Here is a 19350-nt window from a genome sequence, read left to right on the forward strand (position 1 = left end):
TCAGTTGTTCAAGAACAACATGGTGGGAGGGCCGGCTATTATTTTTCATCGGTATGCGGAAGTCACCAAGACCTTCATCAGAGGCAACCCTGCGAAACCTGTGAAAAAGATTGTGGGGTTCGATGCGAATGCCCTCTACTTGTGGGCATTGACCCAGCCCATGCCGGTAGGATTGTACACCACCTGGACCCCTGGTCAGGATGGCCTGGTCCCTCACAAGACTTGGCGTGCGGCTGATGAGTGGCTGGCATGGATTGGGCACCAGTATGGGGTCACCTCCTTGAAGACTCGACTCGATGAAGGAGAGAAACGTTTGGGGCCAAACCAGCTGCCTGTCGATGGCTACGATGAAAAGTCCAAGACCGTCTTTGAATTTAATGGATGCTACTGGCACGGGTGCCCGACCTGCTTTGACCCTGATGACATCAACGAGAGGCGCGGAAAGACCTACAGTGAGCTCCTGGCTGACACCCGCACTAAGATAAAGTACCTTGAAAGCCTACCCAATGTTTCCCAAGTGGTCCAGTGCTGGGAGTGTCGGTGGACAGCGGACAAGAGAGGTCCAGAAGCCGACGAAATTGAATCTTTTTTGAATCAACACTTTCCTGGGCGTGGTGAAAAACGTGAGACCCAATGCGAACTATTGGATCGCGTACGTAACGGTTCTTTCTTTGGATGTTTAGAAGTGGACATTCATGTACCTACAGAACTGAAAGCGAAGTTTGAGGAGATGACGCCTATCTTCAAGAACACAGAGATTAGAAGGGACGTCGTCGGCCCACACATGCAGAAATTTGGCGAGGACCATGAGATCCTGAGGTCGCCTCGCCGAGCACTTATTGGGTCCTACAAGGGGGAAAAGATTCTACTTGGCACCCCTCTTCTCAAGTTTTACTTGGAAGAGGGCCTGGTCGTTAGCCGAGTGTACCAAGCCATACAGTGGCAACCCAATCCCTGCCTAGAACCCTTTGGGGATTTTGTGTCAAACGCACGACGTGCTGCCGATTCGGACCCCCAGAAAAAGATCCTAGGGGAGACGGCCAAGCTGGTAGGGAACGCAGGTTTTGGTCGTTTCCTGATGGACGTCAGTCGCCACCAGGATGTGTCTTACCACGACGATGAAGCCAAGATCACTCGCGCCATCAACAGTTTCTTCTTTCGCGATCTCGAAGAATTGAGTGAGGATGTGTTTGAATTGAAGATGTCGAAGAAGAGGATAAAGTGTGACTTACCGATCCAGATCGGGTTCTTTGTGTTCACTTACGCCAAACTGAAGATGCTTGAGTTCTACTATCGCTTTGTGGATGCGTATGTCGACAGACAAGACTTTCAGTATTTAGAGATGGATACGGACTCCGCCTACATGAGCTTAGCGGGAGAGACCATTGATGCCCTCATCAAGCCTGAAAAGAAAGAAGAGTATGGAAGAGAGAAGTCGAAATGGTTCCCCCGTGAGGATACACCTGAACATGCCGCTTACGACAAGAGGACCCCGGGCCTGTTTAAAGTAGAATGGGAAGGTCAGGGGTTCGTGGGACTCAATTCTAAAACCTATTGCTGCTGGGGCGAACAGGGCAACAAAGCTTCGTGTAAAGGTATTTCGAAAAGACTGAACAACCCCACCAAGGATATCTATTTGGATGTCCTAAAAGGAGGAGAGAGTCAGGACGGTGAAAACAGAGGATTCAGAGTGGCAGGAAACAAAGTCTTCACCTACGCGCAGCACAGAACAGGCTTTTCGTATTTTTACCCCAAAAGGGAAGTACTTGAGGATGGAGTGTCAACCATCCCCTTGGACATTTAAGAAACACGCAAAAAAAAAAAAAAAAGAAAAAAGAACTTGAAATGACTAGGTTGCATTCGTTTGTTTTAAAATAACCATGAAGCTTGTGAACATTTTTTTAAACTATCAGGAGTTTGATGTTTTGAGATGTTTATGAATAAAAGTACTTGTTGATTGTATAACATGCGTCCTCTGGTTTGAGTGAGTGTGTGTATCCCAAAAATGTATAAAAGTGCGTGCACATCGAAACGTTTTTCATTTTACGGAAGTCATCGTCGAGTGCACACCATGAGTGTGGAAGAACAATTCCGAACCATCCGTCAGTTGCTGGAGCAGCTGGCTTACATCAGTACCCAACTGTCCAACACCCTAGTGTCCAGGGTGGTGGAAAGTTCACCCCAGTTATACATGAAAACCAAGCTTCGATTGTTGAGTGCCATTGGATCTTTGCCGCAAGAAGTCATGGAAATCCAACAAGCCTGGGAAGAGATGAACTATGAATGGAAACGAGCTGGATTGGCAAATTCTCTGGAGGAGAACGATAGCCAGACAAAGAACAAGGCCAGCAAGAGACTCGTCTCAGAGGCTGCAGACAATAAACCAGCCAAACGTGGACGAAAGAAAAAAGACACCTCCGCTACTCTGGAAGAATCGATCCGCGACCTCGGACCCTTTGTGGCCTTCCCTGACTCTCCATAACAAAGGAAAACTGTAATGAAAACTTGAGAGAACAAAGTCAATAAATAGAATGTAAGCAGTGTTTATCTGTGTGTTAGCATGGCGAAGAAACAGAGCACGCTAGATGCCTTGTATTTAGACGAAGACAGTCCTTACGCGTTGAGTGGGAATGCGCAGGAATTGATCAGTGCCGCTAAGTCCTTAGGCGTGTCTCGACGAGCTGCTCAAACGTATTTGCAAGGTGAACCCTCCTTTACCTTGCACCGACCGCGACGGGAAGAGTTTCCCCGCAGCAAGACTGTGGTGGGACCGTCCCTCGATCATACCTGGCAAGCCGATTTAGTTGAAATGCAGGATCGGAAATTGGTGGCAGCTAACAAGCGAACGCGTTACCTCCTTACCGTCATCGACGTCTTGAGCAAGTATGCCTGGGTGGTGGGTTTGAAAAGTAAACGCGGGACAGCCGTGCGAGATGCGTTGCGGTACTTGCTGGAACACAACCAGGGACGGCGACCCGTAAATTTGCACACCGATCAAGGTAAAGAATTTTACAACAAACACCTAAAACGTTTGTTGGACGAGTACGACATCCACCACTATTCCACTCAGGGAGAACCCAAAGCTTCCGTGGTCGAGCGTTTTAATCGTTCCCTGAAAGAACTCACCTACAAGTACATGACTGCGCACAACACGCCCAAGTACTTAGACGCCTTACCCGAACTAGTGGACAGGTACAACCAACGCATTCATTCAAGCATTCGAATGGCACCTGCCGACGTGAACGACTACAATGCCGAAGTGGTGTGGCAACGGTTGTACAAACCTACAATCCCATTGAACCGTTACAAGTTTCGACCCGGGGATTTCGTCAGAACCTCCAAGTTGTTGGGGAAGGACAAGAGACGAGGTGCGTTCGGTTTTAAGAGTGCCAAAGGGGTGTGGTCACGAGCCGTGTACACCGTGGTGGATCGCAAGCGACAAGTGGCAGATGGCGTGAATTATTACACGTTGGAAGATTGGCAAGGGCGGAAGGTGAAAGGTCGTTTCTACGAACCTCAACTACAAAAGGTTCGAGGGTTACCCAATCGGTGGCGCGTGGCCAAAAAGCTTAAATACAAAGGACGTGGACCCACTCGACAAGTGTTAGTGAACTGGCAAGGAGTGGCACCTGATTATCAGACGTGGATTTCACGCAAAGACTTGAAACAGTATGAGTAAGCCATGGGAACGCGACAATGATTTCATCATGTATTTGAACAGTGGGGATCAAGGGACTCACCCTCTAGAACCTGACGTGACGACAGTACGCTCCGCCTTTCGACAGGAGTTGGAAATTCCCTTGACCTTGTCCCAAGACTGGCAAGTGGCTCTAGTCAGTATGTATTATACACACTCCTTTGGCAACGCGGTGCTGAAATTGCCTGCCGATTACCACTGCCAAGTGGGGCGTGTGGAGACAAGTCTTCCATTGCGATCCATTCAATTATCGCGGCACCAACAGTTTACACATGTCAAGCACGTGCTACAAGATTTAGTTCAACGACTGGGCTTGTACGTCTTCCCGACCTTATCTGGAGGCACACATCATTACGGGCAATTGCACATGAATTCTCCCAAAACGTTCGACAGAAACTTTCCCACCAATCCCAAACTGGATTATTTTCGTCGTGATGTGGTGGATGCCTGGTTGGCAACCGACAAGATCTTACCCACGACCTTTTTGGACGTCAAACGTTATCTCAACCAAGCTACCAGGACGCTGATGGGGTCCCACCGTGTCAAGTATGTTTGGGCACTCAAGGACAGTCCTCATCGTCCCAGGACACATTATGCCATCGACCTATGGGCTGAAGGTCAGTATGATCTGGGTGAATCGTTGGCCCTGCTCATGGGATTCCTAGAAATGGATCCCGATCATCGTGGAGCGTTGCGAATTCCACCCCACAACACTGTTTACGCCAATACAGGCAACAACACTCGAACCCGCTTTGAGGTGACTCGACTCCTCGACCCATTGGGAGGTGTGAGGATTTCATTGGACATTCACCCCAATCGACGCCGCTACATGTTTGGCAAGAGACTCCTGTTTGACGTGGGGGCGTGGCATAAAAGCAACAATGCAGTGACCCCCTATGCCATACAAGAATTTCCAGTGACCGTATTCAACTTAGAACCTGGTCGATGGTTGCTGCAAGTACAACCCAAGGGTTACGTGCGTTTTGATCACGGTTTGGAGGAGCTGATGGGAACCCACGTTCTCAAGGACGGTGAAAGTCTACTACTACCCGAACCCGAGTCACCTATCGGGGAGCTGGTCAGCTTGTCCAATACAGATTTGAGCAAGTGTTTTGTGGAAGTGGACATCGTGGGATTGAGCATGACAGGAGAGCACCAGCGACACACCTTGGCCGTGGTCCCATTTCAAAGTCAGATGTATGGCAAGACGTGTGAATATCACCCACAGCACGTGGATTTTCGACCGTTGGGTGCTCCGACACGTCACCTGAACCAGCTCCGAGTCAATTTAAGAAACAGCGACAACCTAGGCATTCCATTTTACACCGGTCTCGTTGGACTCTTGTTGTACTTTCACAAAGGCCCTGCTTTATCACCCACCATGCGATTTCAAGGGGGACGACGGGTGACCTTAGAAAGCAATGCGCAACTGGACCTGTTTCCTGACAACTCACCATCCCACTTCCGAGTGCGTCTGCCAGAGAGGTGGTCCTTGGACGAAACGTGGGAAGTGGGGCTGTTTCAGCTGCTGTTACCCCACACGTGGCGCAACGTGTTGAATCGGCAAGTGGGTCTTCGCATCCACTACGACCAGGATCACCCGGACGTGAGGATGTTTATACGTGCCGGCACCTATGTCACCGTGCAAGATGTGGTGGAAGGTTGGATGCAAGCCATGGAAGCCAATGCGCCTCAGAAGCACGATTTGGGTGGGCTAAAAGTCACCTTGGACGAACGAGGATTTAACGTGTGGACCTTTCCCAGTGACGACTTCTCCGTGTATCTGCCAGCCTGGCTGGCCCGTGTCTTGGGCTACTTGGATTTTGACTCCTGGACTGTACCCTTCTATTTTCATTCCGACACCCATCGTCCCATTGTGGAAATCACCAAGCGCAATGTTGACGGGAAACCCACCGAAGTGGAGATCACTCGAAGTCACACCATGGCCAAACACAGCCAAGCCAGTGTGTGGAGCACCATCTCTAAGTACTCCTTCCAGAACATGTATGTGCACTGCAACATCAGCGAACCAGTCTACGTGGGCTCCCAAATGGCCAAAGTCCTCTTGACCCACGGTGTAAACACGGACAAACAGAGGGTGGAAGACGTGTTCATTCCACACTTGCTTTTTTACCGATTGAGTCAGTACCAGATTCGCGACATCGAAATCGATATAAGGGACAACCAAGGTCGCCCCATACCATTCCAAGGTGGTGTGGTGACAGCGACCTTGTATTTCCGCCAGAGAGAGATTCCATAATGCCCGTCAAGAAACGATTCGCCCCATCTCAGTGGGTGCAAGTGGGAGGAGGTACCTTCTACGACCAAGGCACCCCTGCGTATCAAGAAGGGGGATTTTCACCGCTGTGGGCCCTAGCAGGTCAAGAGGCCACCTCTTTGGGCAAAGCGGTGGCCTGCAAGGCTGCCAAGCGATTTCGTCAGTCCTACTGCCAAGACACCGAACAACCCGTCAAGAAAAAGAAGAAGAAGCGACAGCAAGAAGGAGGGTATGGCTTTGACGAAGTGGCCTGGCAAATGATCAAAGGTCTGGGAAAGGCAGGTACCAAGGCGGCCAGGTTAGGAGCCGGCAAAGCCATCCAGTCAGATCTGGCGCAAAAAAAGGCCATGGAACTCGTGTCTCCATTTGTAGGCCAAGCCCTGGACACGTTGGGGGATAAAGTTGCAGGTCAACAAGGCGGTATTCTTCCTCTCTTGGGGTTGATTCCAAGTTTAGTCAAGCAACTGGGTGGAACTGGCACTGATACCTATCGATCTGGCACCGAACCCTATCAGGAAGGAGGGTTCCTCTCGCTGTTGGGACTGATGCCTAGCTTACTCAAGAATCAAAAAGGAAGTGGAAAGAGAAAGCGTCCCAAAGTCATCACGGGTGCCTCCACGACATTGAATCGACTGTTTCGCCGACAAGGTGGACGTAACGTGGGTGTGTTGCCAGAAATCATTCCTGGTCCACAAGTCGGCATGGGTCGACGTCGACGACCGGGACAGCACTGTTTTCAAGGCTTGCCTTAGAAAAAAAAAAGATATAAAGGCAACACACTCGTGCCATTTGAGTTCAGTTCCTCGCCATGGAGTCCTTGAGTTTACAGGCCGACAAAGGTCAGTACGACTATCGACCGCAACGGAAGATCGATGCCACCGAGTACAAGTGGCAGTTTGAGGACATCAAACCCTTGACGCATTCGTCCACCCCATTGCAGTTTCGCATCGACGATCGCCCCTATCCTTTTTGTCCTCGAGAAATGGAACTGCATCTGCGAGTGAAGTTTAAAGAGGGTAACACCAAAGCCCTAGCCTATCATAACAGTACGTCCAACCTCATCGTGGGACCAGTGAATAACTTTGGCTACAGTTGCATTCGACAAGTGCGTTGCAAAGTCAATAATGCCGAAACGGAGTCTGCCTCAGGGGTAAATTTAGCCTATCGAGAGTATTTTCGAACCCTGTTGGAGTCTGATCCCTGGGATGAAAAGAGCAAGCTGAAGCGTCAAGGGTGGTACCGGGATGTGGCTGGTCAAATGGACAAGTGGGGAGGAAAACTAGACGAAGCAGCCAAGATGAATGCCGGTGGTATCTCGCGTCAACGAGTCATGGTGAATACCACGGGTGAATACGAGTTCAACGTCTGTCCCATGCCCAGCAATTTCACTCAAGTCGACCAGAATGTACCTCCCAACACCAAAGTGGAGTTTGACATTGAATTCAACAACCCCGAGTTTGCCCTGATGGCCAAGAAGTACAAAGACAACGGTGATGGAACTGCAGCCACCTCCTCTGACAAAGTGTCCTTTGAAGTGATGGTGAACAAATCCTTTGTACGCGTGTTCTACCGCGTACCCGTGAAAGACATCATGCAGTATATGGAGGAACAAGTGGAGAAGACCACTGTCGTCAACCCGATGACCTTCCCCTTCCGACGGATGCGTTGTGACAACTATCAGTTGACAGCCAATCAAACGCAACTAGACATCAACGACGTGTTCCGAGGACGATCGCCCCGGTTGTTTTGGTTGGTGTTGGTGGACGACGAACGTTATCAAGGACACTTTGGAAAGAATCCATTCGATTTCACTCCCCAGAATGGAATCCAAGTGGAATGCACTGCCAACGGCGTACCCGTTCCCAAAGCCAGCTTATCTCTGCAAGATAAGTACGAGATCTTTGATTTGCTGATGAATGCCTCGGGCAAACGCAAACGAGATGCTTACCTGCTGAATCCAGACACCTTTGACCAAGGTTACTTCATGGTCCCCTTTGATCTGACGGCAGTCCAAGATGGAGGAGAATCCAGCACCCCCTTGTTACGTATGCTGGTCAATGTCCGACTGACCTTCAGTAGTGGAAATCCTACCCTCCAAGCACTGTTTTTCTATAATACAGATGAAAGTCTGCTGCAAGTCGACAATCGTGGTACAGTGCAAGGTCCAATTCCCTTGGGAGACGTGTGAGAATGCATGATACAGCGTCCTTAAGAAGAGCGTGCCAGTGCGATCCCGTCATTCGGGAGTTTTTCACAGACGTGTACGGTGCCGACGAAGTGCCTTGTCAAGCGCCCTATCCGCAATGTGCTATTGCCAATACAGATCCCATCGACTTGCCTGGACAGCATTGGGTCGGCCTCTTTTGGTGGGCACCTGGTCGCGGTGAATTCTTCGACAGTTATGCCATCACACCCAACAGATATGATACCCGTTGGCGTTGCTTTGATGACTTTGAACAAACACCTCGTCCCATTCAGCAATGGACCACTGATGTGTGCGGAGATCACACTTTGTACTACCTTTACCATCGATGCCGCGGCACGCCTTTGAGAACGATTGTGCAGTATTTTTCACCCACCAACTTACTTTACAATGACACGGCCGTCGTGCAACGGATGCATGACCTATTTCCTTCGTTGTCATCTGAAAAGCATCGAGGTGGACACTTGTTTGATGCACATGGACATAGTCAGATTTGTATTGAACGCCAAAGGCATCGTTGTTATGACTGTTGTAAACCTGTTACAAAAGCTATAAATTAAACTGTTGAAAAAAAAAAAGTGTGTGTGTGTGTTCATCATGTCGACGTACGATCCGCGATTTCGGGTTCCGGGCAACATGCAGATTGTGGGTCCCTCTTTGAGTGGGAAAACGACTTGGCTGTACCGCTTGGTACACAATGCCCCGGTCTATTTTCGACTCGCAGATGGTAGCCCGTGCTACTTCCAAAAAATCGTGTACTGCCATGGCTCGACCTGGCAACCCATTTTTGACCATTTCCAAGCCTTGGGAGTGGACTTTCACCAAGGTCTACCCGAGGATATCTCAGAACTCTTTCCTCCCACGCAGCGACCCGGCATGTTGATCCTGGATGATTTGATGCAAGAATCGGCCAAGTCCCCACAAGTCACCCAGTTGTTAACGCGGGGTACTCATCATCTAGACTTGTTTGCCATCACGCTGTCGCAAAATCTGTATCCAGGTGGACGGGAACAAGCCACTCAAAACCGCAACTACCATTACACGGTCCTTTTCAAGAACCCAGCCGATACCAGATACGTCAAAGCCTTGGGTGATCGCTGGTTGGGGGATAGCAAAGCCTTTTGGCAACTGTACCAAAAAGCTACCCAAAAACCGTTTGGGTATCTGGTGGTTGACCATCATCCCAGGACAGACGAAGCATTGAGGTTTCGCACCCACATTTTGCTAGACGAAGCTGACCCTGTCACCGTGCTACACCCGCTAGAAAAAAAGATAAAAAGCCGAGTGTCATAGCCACACAGGACCAGAAAAGGAATGAATTCTCTTGTGTTACCCACCTTTCGACGTTCCGCATTTCGACGTCCTCCTCGCTCTTTACAAGCACCTTGGGGTGCGGGGATGCCAGGCACTCACTACGTGCTACGAGGCGACGAGTACGACGTTCGCATTCAAGATGCCAGTGAGGCGACCACTGGACGACGCAGCGTTTTGGCAACCAAAAGACGACGAAAGCGTGGACAAAAGGGAGGCATCTACCCCGGACCTCGACCATCACCGTCACGCATTGCTCAGATGCAGAGAGCCATCCACGCTCGTCATCCTACCAATCCTCAAAGACGAAGAGCAGCTTCTAGAGCCTTGGCCAATACGAGATCGCAACAACTGGCTCGAGGTGTCAACAGAGCCATGTGGAATGTGCGTCGTACACTGACCCCCACCACCTTAACGGGCAAACTCGGGACAGCAGCAGCACTAGGAGGCGTGTTGGCAGCAGTACCGACAGCCTTGTTGGGAACGCTCTTGTCGCAAAAGGTATAAAAGTCCGAGTCGCGTGTCGAGTTTAGAACACAACGATGCCAGCTGTAAGACGAAAACGTCGACGTCAGGAAGGAGGGCTCGGCCCTTTTGCTCAGCAACTAGCCATGTTCTCGTTGGCTCCCATCGTGACCGACATGGCTAGCAATGTGTTGAACAGCATGGTACCAGGCTTGACGGGTCAAGCGGGTGGAAAGTTTAGTTTACCGGGCAACTCGCAGATGATTGGTTTGCCTAATCATTTACCACCGTCCACTTATCTTCGCATACCACGATCCAGACAGAAAGGTGGAGGAATCAGGAAGAAAATGAAACGCTGTAAACAAAAATCACAACAGGGAGGATTGGGACCTCTGGCTGCAATGGCAGGCATGGCCTTAGCTCCGCTGGTGCTCAAACCACTGCTTTCTGGTCTACAGCAGTGAGAAAAAAAGGATATAAAGAAGCTGCGTCTGGAAGGTTTATTATTGAACCATGGCACCTCCATTACAAGCCTGGCGACGTACTCCCACCAATCGTTACTTTTCCACTTCCTCGGTAGCAGTCAAGCGAGCTAATCGAGGGTTTACACGTCCTGCTAAAGCCCGTTCCTCGGGTAACAAAGTAGGAAGTGCCTACGGAAAACTCAAACGTAAAATGGGTACCAAGGGATTGTTGGCTGCCGGCTTACTACCTTTGGCAGGTCTGGGTGCTCTGCTAGGCGGAGTGGTGACATCAAAAAAGAAGAAACAAACGGGCAGTGGTGCGTGGCGCGTGGCAGCTCACCAACCTTTTCTACTCAACTTGGTCAGTGGGGATGGCGCCACGTGGCGACGAGAAATTCACAAAGCCAGCAATGACCAACTACGTGCCTTGACCGACGTGATACGCAACTTGTACGATGGCGTGATCCCCATACCGTCCCAGATCAAACTTCCCTTGAAAAAGCATATAAGAGAGATAAGACGTTTGAGTGGACTAACCACACCTTTGTACGAACGGCGAGCCCTCTTACTTGCCTTGGGAGCACGCCTTCTTCCGTTTCTGCGAGCTGGTTTAAAAGCTTTGGAAACATGAGCGAAAAATACGCCCAAGAGATGATCTTGATCCCTAAACCCTCAAGCGATCAAACAGGAGGTCAGGTCGCCCAAGACAACATGGATCAATTTTGGCAACGACGCTTGGCGGTGGATCGATTGGTCAATGCCCCTCACGTGGATCGCATGAGGAAACTCATGAACGATATGAAACAGGCCGAAGGACAGGCTGTGCCTGCATCCCTGCCAGGGGACGGCGTCGACAGCAGCCATTACTTTCACCTACAACGTCAACTGCAACGACTGCAACCCAACAGCCTGAAACGGATTGCCCCACCGAAAAAAATAGCAGCTCCTCCTCCAGAGAAAGAAGAAAAATCAAAAATCATCCCTGCGATGTGGTACGCCAACCTCCGCTCGCCCCAGGAAGTGCTTGACCACTACGACAAATTGGATAAGGATCTTGAATGGTATAGGCAACAGGCCAAGCAAGAGATGGAGCAAGCCCTCCGCACGGGCGACGATCAAAAAATCAAAAAAGCCGACCGAAATTGGCAGATCGTGGAGGGCAACGTGCAAACCATCAAGGAGCAAGACGAGTTTTTGAACCATTCGGATCCACCCTTTTGGTTGAATCAACTCATCATGGGCAAGGAAGAGGAACACAGGCAACGCGTCCAAGCTCGAGAAGATTCGCTACGTCGGCGCAACAAATTGTATCAACAACTCATAAACCTCTACCCTAGACAGCGAGGAAAAGGTTATTCTAAGCCCCGTGTTTGGCAGAAACCTCGCAATTGGATTCAAGAGTGAATTTTGTAAACGAGTCATTGTCAAAAAAGTATAAAAAGAGCAACACATTCCTCATCGACATTCATTCTACACATCACGATGCAGTGTAAAGGTGCTCTTCAAAACGTGTGCCTCATCCTCGATTTGGAAGGATATTTTATCGACAAAAAATTTTATCCACGTGAACTCGGTTGGACCACCTGGAGAGGTGATGTTGGAGTCAACCATTACCAACAACCCTTTCGCTGGAAAGCATTAAACCCACTTGACAGACAAACGGCCAAGTACGTGTACCATCGCATTCATGGGTTACCGTTTGAAGAAGATCCCCGGGAAAATGCTCGTTCTCTAGAGGACCTAAAAGGCAACGTATTAGAAGTGTACCAACAAAGCCGAACCCCAGAACGATTCCTAGTAGCATATAAAGGTGGCCACGTGGAAAAGAATTTATTACGAGAATTGGATCTACCTGCCATCAACTTGGAACATTTCGGATGCCCCAAATTTGAAAAGTTAGACAATATCTCTATCATTCAAGACTGCGGACAGCACAAAGTACAAGCGTTGGGACACTGTGCCATGGTGGAATGTCAGGCGTATTGGCAATGGACAGTCACACCGGATGAAGATTGGGAGACTGAACTTTGTTTGTAAAAAAAAAAAGAAAACTTTGTTTGTTAATCAATAAAATGTATTTTTAAAAATTGAAAATGGTTTTTGCCAATGCGAACATACCTAGCCGCCGCTGCGGCGGCACGCGCGGCGGCGGCGGGCGGCGGCGGCGGTGGTGGCGGTGGTGGCGGCGGCGGCGGTGGGAGGCAGCAACAGCCGCGCTGTGCGCGGCTGCCATAAAAAATGCTTTTGTGGCAAGTTTCATTACACAGTTCAAAAAAATCATTTTGCTCTATTCACATGAACTGTGCACCTCAAAAAATGCTTTTGTGGCAAGTCATTACGAAAAATTAACAATGCAGTACCTAATCATTTTACCCTATTCACACGACATGCACTGTGCACCTCATTTTCGTTTTTGGACTCCTCCTTAGCACCTCACGTTCACTTCTCACATTTTACAAGGGTTTGTATGGGGCGACCATTTTGAATTAATTAAAACCGGGGTATGTGCACCTCATTTTCGTTATTGGACACCTCCTTAGCACCTCACGTTCACTTCTCACATTTTACAAGGGTTTGTATGGGGCGGCCATTTTGAATTAATTAAAACCGGGGTATGTGCACCTCATTTTCGTTATTGGACACCTCCTTAGCACCTCACGTTCACTTCTCACATTTTACAAGGGTTTGTATGGGGCGGCCATTTTGAATAAATTAAAATCCGGATAATTTGGAACCTATACTACTACTCCCTCGACCTGTCGGTGTGTCGATAAGGTTTTTGTGTACTATGATATCTCAATATGTTTGTAAGTGAGCGCAAAAAATATCAGCTACTAATGGCTTCTGGCTGCGAAAAGTCTCACATGCACGACCGAACAACCAAGATGGCCGACGCAAACAAATCGTTTTTAGTTACCAATCCCCTTCGGTTCGAATCATCACATCGCCGATAAATGGGGAACGTGGACTCTGGGAACGAGATTGTTAATGGAGTAATTTTCACATTTCACATGAATCCTTGATCGTGCCCTAGCATAAGGCTCGAGACTACGTCCTCGCCTAATAAATGGTTTCGCATGTAGACTCGTTTTGAAATAGAGGAAAAGGGTAATTTGGAAATGGCCTATATGGTTATTATTCCCTGATGAATTCTAATAAATGCGCATACTTGATTTATATTTTCCTGCTATCTATTTGCTTAAAATTTACAACACATTGGGATTGATCTAAGGTCTTCTGCCACATCCCAGCTTATCATATATTTATAAGGTTCTTTCCCTTCATTCAGCACTGCCTAGATATAAGTGCTGATTTAACCCCCAATGCCCTGTCCTGTGATATCAACCGATATTTTTTATACCATAAAGGCCGATCATATTTCAGGTCTTTTGCCATGTCACAGTCTTCATCCAGTGTCGCCTGGAAATGAGTACAGACTGATTTAACCCCTGGGGCCCTGTCTAACTGTAAGGTCTACTGTTACAATATTTTTTATACTGGTAAAGGATTATATTTGAAGTCTTGTGCCACGTCCCAGCTAATCTTGTTATCAGGCCCTTCATCGTCCAGCGTTGCCTGAATATAACCGGCTGATTTTGATGACTGTTTACTTTTTAAGTGTGAAAGGTATGAATTTTCTTTTCTCGTCATTCTTTCACATTTCTCTTTTAATTCTGCAGTCAAGTTAGGGTTTAAGGCTGGTGCCTTAACAAACTTGCCAGCGTAAACTTGTTGAAGTGTCATGCCACTGAAGCACTTACGATTCATTTCATCGTTCATCTGGCGAAAAGTTTTAAGGTCATCATAAAACCCTTCTCCTTCCATTCTAATTTGGCGCCAAAATGTTCTGTTAAAGTGCTCATACAATAACATATCAGCTTTGTTCCATCTTTTGATGTTCTCTTTCAAGTTGTCGCTCATTTTAGCTCTCTCTTTCTCTTGTCTCTCATTGGATTTTATGTGAAAAAGATCATCGAACTCCCAGCAAAGCAAACGCTTCATTAGAACCATAGATTCTTCAAAGTACTCCATGATCATGACCAAATCAAATTCTTTCTCCAGAAATGCAATATAATTTCGAACAGCGGTAGCATTCTGGTAATACTGGTAGTCCAATCCAAAGTCATACATCATAGGATTCCTGGCTAAAACTGATGATCGCGCTTTGGTAATATCTTTAAATGGTATCCCATTTCTGAGAAAAGACGTTATCGATTCTGTTGGGTCAGTACCAAAACCGAAAACCTCGCCGAACTCCACATAGTTGAAAACTGACTCGAACTGGTCAACTGGATTTCGAAGGATGGTGATGTAAATACTGATATCTTTTGGAAAGAGAAGACGCATTGGTTTTTTATTGTATCTAGTATGACTGCACAGAAAATTTGCTCGGTGTCCATTGCGAGGCAAGGTATGCGAGAGGCGAAAGCGCCGTGGCCAGCCAATCATTGGGTCTGAGCCAAGAACAAACGAAAGACCCCGAGAGTCGCCATAACGGAAGAAGATATTGGCCACAGTAGATGATCCTGTTTTGTGTGTCTTGAGAAAAAGAACATTTCTAATTGGAGCACAACGACCATCTGAGCCCAGTCTTGATATCTGTGTGAGGGTGTCTGCCGTTAATGTTACTTTTGGCCTGTTAAAACAAATAAAAATCATAATGAGGCAGTTATTTAAGGTAGCGCATGTTGTAAGCTACATGTACTAAGAGGAAAAATTTCTAAGTTCTCCCAACAATGATTGCTACACCATATACAGTACATGTAACAGGTTTAGCATAACCCAGTGACTTACTATAAAACGAAATCACAATATGATTGGCTACACAAGGGCAGTCTAATTTTGAATAGACTGCCCTGGGAGTACTTGCAAGTAAAATTGACAAAAAAATGGCCAACTACATGTATCAGCTAATAGAAACCTTGAGCTTGTCATCTAATAGTAAATTACTTATGACAGACCTTCCACATTCATAAAAAATTAATATGAGAAAGATGTTTATTTTTCAATGACACAAGCTATATAGTTATGGGGCTTAATTCACCCCAGTCCTTATGCATGTTAACGCCAACCTGGCTAGCTTCACCACCAAGCCTCGCTTTCAAAGTGTGAAACTTAAAACTCAACGCACATATTTTCTGAAAGGCGATCTATCTAAAGAGTGGCTAATATTTAACCTCTAACCTCAGCACTAAATTTCATAACAACGGATTGTGTGACTCTTGCTAAAAACACAAGCAGGGCTGCAAATAACAGTCAGTCATCAGACATTGGCCGACCAAAATTTGCTTATGTCTGACGAAATCCCAAGTGTGGTCGGACATAATGTCTGGGCAATTTTTTGATCATAAATCATTTTACGGCAACGATGAATAAAAATATGTCCGACCAAGATGGTGTCTTAGTAGGACATATGTTCATTCAAGTGAAAATTGTTCTGATAATAAGCCTGGGTGGTGTGACCAAATAATTTATTGAAACTGACCATCCTCTTGTTTTTTCAACTAGTTTGACTGTACAACTAGGTATTTCACAATGCAAAACTCAACACACATATTTTTGAAAGGTGGTTTATCTAAAGAGTCAAATAATAATTATTTTACCTCGGGCACTAAATTTCATAACAATGGATTGCGTGACTCACGCTTAAACACAAGACAATAATCCTTTTCTGTCTTTATATATTTCTACTCGTGCTTTGTGCAAAATAGTTGGTAGATCTCTAAGGCCTGATTCACGCAACATCACGACATAATGGCAAGGTCACGCAAATGCAAAAAACACCTCACGTTGATGTTTTATGTCACCAGTGTGAGCAACATAACATTACGACAAAGTTGGAACATAATGACATTAGCATAACGACAAAAGGAAAGAATTGAACTTTTCTTTATGTTGTTATGTCCATGTAGTTATGTTATTATGTCGCTAGCTTGAACCATGCCTAAGAGATCTTTGATTACTTCATAGTTACAGGGTCCGAAATTAACTTTTTTACATCGGCGCCAGCTGGCGACCGGACCGAAAGTTTTAGTCGCCACATGGCAATTTCTGGTCGCCAATTTTTTCGATTGACTTTCCTTTTACACTTAAAGATGAAACACTTGTTCTTCTACAGTGTATTTTTGGCCATTAATATACTCAAAAACAGCTTAATTAAACCACAAAACAACGACGATATGAAAGCCAGTTCTACAGACCGTAACCACTCAAAGAAATGCTGTACTTGCCTATATTAAAGTAGAGTCTTAAGAAGTCTTCTTTATCGAATGTTAACTCTCTAACATTTAAATGGAAAATACTTTACAGTCTTACTCAAACATTCCGCTCTTAAATATAAAAAACACCGGGAAAAAACATCATTTCCACCAACTTTCTGACATATTTCGACAGGTAGTTTTTCATTCAACACAGTGACAACAAGAACATGTTGCGTTCGTGGAACGTCGTAGCGAAAGCACATTGCTCGGCGCGCCCGCAATAACGTCGTAGGGAAAACCGCTGAGATAAACAACATGGCGGCTCGCAATGTTCGAATCGTGTTGATCGCAGCTGTTGGCTGAGCTGTTGAGGAGTTTATACATTATGTAGGTAGAAATTTACTTCACTGTTATTTCAAGGACATCGCCAAGATAAAAAGTGAGTCAATAAATTGTTAAAAAACGGCTCCGAATTTTATCGTTAATCAATTTCTCTGAATACTCTTACAAAGCATCTTAGTCGCCAGCGGGCGATCAGTTGTGAAATTCTGGTCGCCAGCTCTAAATATTTAGTCGCATTGGCGACCAGGAAGGCGCAATTTCGGACCCTGAGTTAATAGAGGGAAATGGTTAGGAAGCCTGGGAAACATCAAAGGAGCAAACAAAGAGGCCAAGATTTAGGTTGGAAGGTCCATGACCGTGCACATCTTTTGTTTTGCTCTCATACACTATGTATGAGTTATGTAATCCAAATGTTTTTATTGGTTAATTGCATGAACACACGTAACCACCGTATTGTATTTTGTCAGGTTTCGTGCACGGTCAACCCCCAAAATAGCGTACAAAAACCTATAACAAATAACTTGCCGGGCTTCATAACCATTTCCCTCTATTAACTATGATTACAACAACAACAACAACAAAAATTGTTTCATAAAGAAAGAGAGAACTTACTCTTCGGTATCAGTGATATCAGCACTACGGTGTGGTAGTCTTTTCCAAAGGTAATTCAGTTCACCGTAAAATGTCAACAAAAACAGAAGACCTATGACACACGAGGCCACAAGACACTTTAGACGTGACCATCTCCCCAGGTGCGAAATCAAGAAAGAAATAGTTGCCATATGTGCTACCAGTAAAAAGGTCTGGGTCCAAAATGATGGTGAAGAATGTGTGTAAAGAAGGGTTTAATATGGTGTAACAGCCTCTTCAGTTTACAAAGACTGTTGTTAACAGGTTCAAATGCAGAATGAAAGCAGTTCCACAACCGTTTTGTTCAATCGTTTCAACTGATAATGACTTTATCCTCTGCAAGACCTGAAACATAATGGAGAATGAAGAATTATAGAAGAATTACATGTACACATTCACCTCTTTTGCCCACCTAAACAGTGTGTATTATTTACACCGGTACAGTAGCGTTTGAGCAATCACCACCAAGCAAGAACAGTTAATTTTTTTGGCAATTTCAATGCACCACTGCACTTTATCAAACCCAGGTCTTGACAACAGGCAATGATATTTTGTGTACAATTTCCTGTTTGTGGTTACAAAAACAACCACGTATTGCTTTATTTTTCTTAGATGTTTTCGGTTTTATGCTTAGTTTTAATTTTTTAACTGCAGCATTGGGTTGCAGAGCATTTCGAGTTACTAAATACCGTCGCTTGCATCTAAGCGTGAACAGGTGTCGCCGAAACATGATCTAATTGGGTATCAAACGTGGCATGATTGGTCATCAAACGTTTGAAGTTTAGCAGACCGTAACGGCAACTTTCGCGCCGAAACTTCAACACATTCCGGTTTCGAAACAGTCGAAATGGCGGAAAGATTGGATATCAAGACTTCCTTCGACAAATTGATCCTGATCTGTGACGATATGCATTTGCAGGTTCACTTGAATCACTTCTGGTGCAAAGTTTCGCCTGTTCTCAGTGTTTATGGTGAGCATTTTGAGCTTGAAAGTTGCCGTTACGGTCTGCTAAACTTCGATGTTTCATGACGAAACATGCCATGTTTGATACCCAATTAGATCATGTTTCGGCGGCTCGTGTTCACGCTTAGATGCAAGCGACGGTACTTTAAGCTGTCAATGAAGTGAAAAGTGACGTCATAGTGGTGACCTCTATTATACAGACACTTCGCTCTGCCCTTCGGTGTCCATATTAGAGAGGTTCAACTGCACTTGCAAATTTAAGTGAGAATATGGAATCAGCACTCGGTCTTTTCTGTCAAGACCTCCGGCTGATACTTTCCCTGTACGGCCCTCCCACTCGGTTAATAAGATATGTATTTACAACCCTATACAGAACTGTACACTCCTAAACAGGGTTGGAAATAACGGCCAGTGATCAGTAATTACCAATCAAGTTTACCAGCCAAACATTAAGGTGGTAGACTGGAGTTTAGCTCAAAAATGAAACATATCAAAACATTCAAGGATTTTAAAGATAACATAGATTTATTCACAATCCCAAGAGATAAGCGCTCCATTCTGGCTATCTGCGGAATAATTAAAGCCTAAAGATGGTCGCTAGGCCGGCACTTTGCGCCGCCATATTGAATTTATTGTGTGACACGCAAGTGACACGCACCAAATGTTGATTTGAGTCTTCTTTTGCCGTTGAAACGCTTTGCTACGTTTTGGAAGACGCAAGTTCAGGTCCGCTGTACCTTTCCTGTGAAAGGGTCTGCAGTATATTCTACAAAAGAAGCTAAATGACGATCATTAT

General features: G+C 46.2%; 3 protein-coding genes across 3 annotated transcripts in view; 2 read left to right on the forward strand and 1 right to left on the reverse strand.

Moving 5' to 3' along the window:
- LOC144631228 (galactose-3-O-sulfotransferase 2-like) overlaps positions 1 to 19350 on the reverse strand; it is a 30279-nt gene that overhangs the window by 8158 nt on the left and 2771 nt on the right. The window contains exons 2-3 of the mRNA XM_078489642.1: positions 17573 to 17935; positions 13471 to 15054 (exon numbers count right to left, since the gene is read on the reverse strand). Of these exons, the coding sequence (XP_078345768.1) occupies positions 13911 to 15054; positions 17573 to 17742 (1314 nt within the window). The 5' untranslated portion in view covers positions 17743 to 17935 and the 3' untranslated portion in view covers positions 13471 to 13910. The remainder of the gene's footprint in view (positions 1 to 13470; positions 15055 to 17572; positions 17936 to 19350) is intronic.
- LOC144629727 (uncharacterized) lies at positions 2561 to 3679 on the forward strand. Its single transcript, XM_078487946.1, has one exon. It carries the CDS (start codon positions 2561 to 2563, stop codon positions 3677 to 3679), a length of 1119 nt encoding a protein of 372 aa, XP_078344072.1.
- On the forward strand, positions 6784 to 8163 carry LOC144629728 (uncharacterized protein F54H12.2-like). Its single transcript, XM_078487947.1, has one exon. The coding sequence runs from the start codon at positions 6784 to 6786 to the stop codon at positions 8161 to 8163; it is 1380 nt and encodes a 459-aa protein (XP_078344073.1).

This window comes from Oculina patagonica, chromosome 11 (genome assembly GCF_052425735.1).
Source record: "Oculina patagonica isolate OP01 chromosome 11, crgOcupat, whole genome shotgun sequence".
Lineage (NCBI taxonomy): Eukaryota > Metazoa > Cnidaria > Anthozoa > Scleractinia > Oculinidae > Oculina > Oculina patagonica.

Excerpts from the sequence above, each read along its gene's own strand:
- LOC144629727 (XM_078487946.1), top strand. The coding sequence starts at position 2,561 with ATGGCGAAGAAACAGAGCACGCTAGATGCCTTGTATTTAGACGAAGAC.
- LOC144629728 (XM_078487947.1), top strand. The coding sequence starts at position 6,784 with ATGGAGTCCTTGAGTTTACAGGCCGACAAAGGTCAGTACGACTATCGA.